This window comes from Entamoeba histolytica, genomic scaffold (genome assembly GCF_000208925.1).
Source record: "Entamoeba histolytica HM-1:IMSS scf_1104750518233 genomic scaffold, whole genome shotgun sequence".
In the NCBI taxonomy this organism is placed as follows: domain Eukaryota; phylum Evosea; order Mastigamoebida; family Endamoebidae; genus Entamoeba; species Entamoeba histolytica.
Window position 1 is genome coordinate 1 of NW_001915226.1, and position 4,257 is coordinate 4,257.

A 4,257-nucleotide genomic window follows, 5' to 3' on the forward strand; every position below is an offset into this window, starting at 1 on the left:
TTATTAAACAAATAAGAAAAGAAGAAATTCAAATGAAATAGTTTAAGTGTTATTAATGAATGATATTGAAATTAATTAATTTGATAGTTTTATTTCTAATCAAATTTTATTTTTCTTATTTTCATTCTTTTCACTTTTATAATTATTCTCTTCATTTTCTATTTGTTTTATCTTCTCATTATCTACTTATTATATCTTCATTTTCTATTTGATTTATTATTAATTTGGTTTTACTGAGACATTGTCTTTCTTGTTTATGATTATTTAATTCAATTGAATGATGTTGATTTAATTATTAACTACAATTTTCTTTCATCGTTATAACATTTATACCATTCATTGTTATTATTCTCTTCGATTATATCACACTTAAATATACTTTATCCATATTTTAGAATGGGCAAATGATATTACAAACATTGAATTGATATGATGACATGGTTATTTGATGCACCACCATTCAACATTATCATTAGTTTTGATTTACAAAAATACACATATAAAAATACAAACAAAGTTATTCAATTATAAATATCATTCATCAAAATGACATTTAATAATAACTACATTCTTATTATTCAGTATTTTATTCATATAGTTTTGATTAATTTCTTTCATATTTTCTTTAAATATCATTTTTTTAAAAAAATAATATTTAAACATCACCAAAGTATTGAACAGTAAAAACTCAATGAAAGTTATTTCATTTAACCAACCACAATTTCTACATTACACTGATGAAAAAGATAGAGCAGAGAGAATAGTTAACATTCTTTCTAACAAAGATGTATTAACTTTATATGACTCAAATAATAGTTTATTATCTTCTACAACAATATTCAATTACATCCAAAGAGAAAGAGATGTTTATTTTGTCGCAGAAGATTATAATGATAATTGTTTTGGTTGTTATGTATCAAAAGCACCATCGTACATTGGAATTGGAATAACTGACCAACGTCATTACATATTCTCTTGTTCATTAGAAAGTGATGAAATAAACACATTTGATTATCGGATATTCACTACATCGTTTTACATTCCATTAGGTTCATCCATTATCTTTAGTTCTCCTTTTGCATTTGTTGTTGATAATCAGTTAAATTGTTCATTCTCTAAAGATATCAACGTTATTTATATGAAGGAACATAATTCATATTGTGATGTTTCTAAGTATTTTCCATACGTAGAACCCCCAAAGTCAATTCCATTGAAAAGAATACGTTTTTTTACATCACATACTATTATTAGTGATGATGTGAAAAAATAAGAATGAATATAAATAGGAAAGGAGATAAAATGTGTTTTAGTTTAATTGAATCAGTATTCCATTGAAAGAATAAGATAGTTTTATGCTTTATGCAAAGAGATACACAAATAGAGTTTTATATAATTATTCATCTTGTTTAATTTTTGAATGTTTTATAATTAGAAAAATCAATGAGTTTTCAATCAACAAATAAAATAAATAAACCATCAATGTAACTATGACATTGAATGTTACATTATTACAATATTATAATATTACAATATTGAAATATAAATAATTTTATTTTATTCATTATTTGACGGTGAAGTATTATAATTCTTTTCTTAAAAATCTGAAAATATCACCATTTCTATTCTTCAAAACTATTTGTACTATTTCATTATGTTATTTAATTCATTTGGTTTTTGTTTGTTTTACGTTCATTGTCATTTTTTTTTCCTTGTTTATTTTCTTTTTCTTCTTATCTTCAAATTATTTCATTTAAATTCTCATAACTTATTCATATTCTTCTCTTTTATTAATTTGTTTTATCTTTGTTATAAACATAACATATTATTCTTATCTTTCTGATGTTATTATCATCATTAATTGATTTATATAATGTTTTTGTGTTATTATTTTAGTTATGAAATAATCATTCTAACATTGTGTATTGTGTATTTTCATATGAACATCATATCTATACTCATTTATTCATATTTGTTCTGTCATAGTCATGTTAAAAACACAACATTTCATTGTATAAATAATTAGTCATTTGATTTTGAATAAACTATTGCACAAACAATTTCTTAGTTGATTTTAACATCTCTTTCAACATAATGAGATGGAAATATTCCTATTTTCCCTTTACTTTCTCCTTCCCACCATTCTCCATCAGTAGAAATAACTGTGATCCATTCTCCTTTTTCTAATTTCAATTCAGATTCATTTTGTGGGTTGTAACTATAAACAACTCTTCCATGAAATACATTCGTTGGTTTTCTGGTGGTGTTTTGAACAGAGTGTGTTTTGACTGAATTGGTGATGACATTAGTCAGTTCTAAAATGTTCTTTTCTTCATCTTTCCAATGATATTGACTTACTCTCTCCCAAATTTTACTGTTCATTGTGAGACAACCCCATCCTTCTCTAATAAATACTTGACCAATACTTTCTGCTATCTCTGAAATTGTTTTAAGGAGAATATTTCTATCATTCTTTAATTCATTTCTCATTTCTAAATATTCTTCTTTACTTTGTTGATATTTCTTGTTGATGGAAATTAAAGAAGAACATGCTAATTTCTTTTTCTTTTTCTTCATTACTTGTTGTTTTATTTTATCCATTTTTTTTCTTCTTTCTTCCAACTCACAATCTCTTCTACTTAATATTCTGAATTGATTAAGAAATGAATGGAGAGGGATTTCTACATTATCTTTGATGGATGAATTGAAATAGTTTTGTTGATTCAGAATATCTTGTGATGCATTCAAAATGGAGTTAGTCAGTTGTGTTGCTTTGAGGTTGTTTAGTGTCATTTCACATAATGAGTATGAAATTTCAACTTGAAGTAAAGCAGCTTCATGAAGTGTGTTTTTGAGTTTGATAATTGTTTGTAATGTTGAGAATAACTTCTTTTCTGATTCAATGGATTTTTCTCTAATCATCTGATATTCTTGGTCAACTGTTTTGACTCTTTCAACCTTTGTAAACAACTTAAACATCTCATTTCTCATTCTACCCATTCTCTTCTAATTCAAGTCAATGTTTCTTTTAATGCACTGTCTTTTCATTTTGAAGAGTCAACCATCACAAGACTAGATGAATTAAATGTTATAAACACCACAATGATAGAATGAGAATAAATGAAATATTCACAAAATGAAACATCAAATCAATCTAATAATCAAAATTGTGAATAATTTGTGGATAATAAAATAATAGAAAGGATATTATAGAAAATAGTAAAATATTCAATTTATTTTTTAGAAAGAAGAGAAAAAGGAATTTAAAGAATTTAAAGAAAAAGAATAAGTTCATTTCACAACATTATTGTTTAATGTTTATTTCATAATTTCTGTTTATTATTTCCATTTCATTCTCTTATTTATGTATTATTTGATTTTATTTATAAGATTCATTGACATTAATTCAATAACAATGACACTGTGATTTGTTTATGTTTTATGAAATAAAATAAACAATGAGACGTTAATCAATTCATTCATTTTAAACTAAATTCAATTGTGGTTAATTTATTTCATTGAATATATTCTGTAATAATTGATAATAAACAATATCTGTGTTTAATAGTTAAAAACAATATTATACCAACATGGATAAGCTTTATTTCATAATGATAGAATTAATGTGTATTGTTTAAGAAATTATTAGATGTTATTAACATTCAATTCATTACAAAATCTAACATTTTAACTACAAAAATGAATAAATCAGAAGTGTATGTTTAGATAATCACAAAATTCAATACAAAACTACTGAACATGAAATTGTATTTGATATGAAAGAGGTTTCAGATGTTAAAAGTCTTTTCATTCATGATGATAAAAACGAAAATATTATCTTTTGTCTGTTCATTGTGATAAACATGATGATTTAAAGAAAATTAGAAAAGACTATAACACAGTACAACTATCAAGTGGTTCAGATGTGTTAAATACACTTTGATTGATTTGATGATGAGTGTCATTGGAGAGAATATTAAATTACAATGAAAGAACATGTTTTATTGATAAAGAAAATTTAAATGATGAAGGTTTTATAGAGATTTATCGAAATGACTAGAATAACACAATTTTGTGAAAAGTGAATGACTTAGTTTATCATACAATATCAAATGAATGAAATAAGTTATAGAGTGTCAATGAAGAGTTAATGATACAATTTGTTAGTTATTTGATATGTTTTTGAATAAGTGATAATAAAAATGATATTATTATTTTAGGTTGAAGAAAATATGTAATTTAAAATAAGAGTGTAATATA

The 4,257-nt window shown here is 23.7% G+C and overlaps 2 protein-coding genes across 2 annotated transcripts; one reads left to right on the forward strand and one right to left on the reverse strand.

The window, feature by feature from the left end:
- Positions 1-691: 691 nt before the first annotated feature.
- Positions 692-1,334, forward strand: EHI_126530 (uncharacterized protein; the record flags this gene model as incomplete). The annotated part of the gene is made up of 1 exon (XM_001914187.1): positions 692-1,334. The coding sequence occupies one exon, from the start codon at positions 692-694 to the stop codon at positions 1,268-1,270; it is 579 nt and encodes a 192-aa protein (XP_001914222.1). The 3' UTR covers positions 1,271-1,334.
- Positions 1,335-2,061: 727 nt separating this feature from the next.
- EHI_126540 (uncharacterized protein) lies at positions 2,062-2,997 on the reverse strand (the record flags this gene model as incomplete). Its single annotated transcript, XM_001914188.1, has 1 exon — positions 2,062-2,997. The coding sequence occupies one exon, from the start codon at positions 2,995-2,997 to the stop codon at positions 2,062-2,064; it is 936 nt and encodes a 311-aa protein (XP_001914223.1).
- Between the last annotated feature and the right edge of the window lie 1,260 nt (positions 2,998-4,257).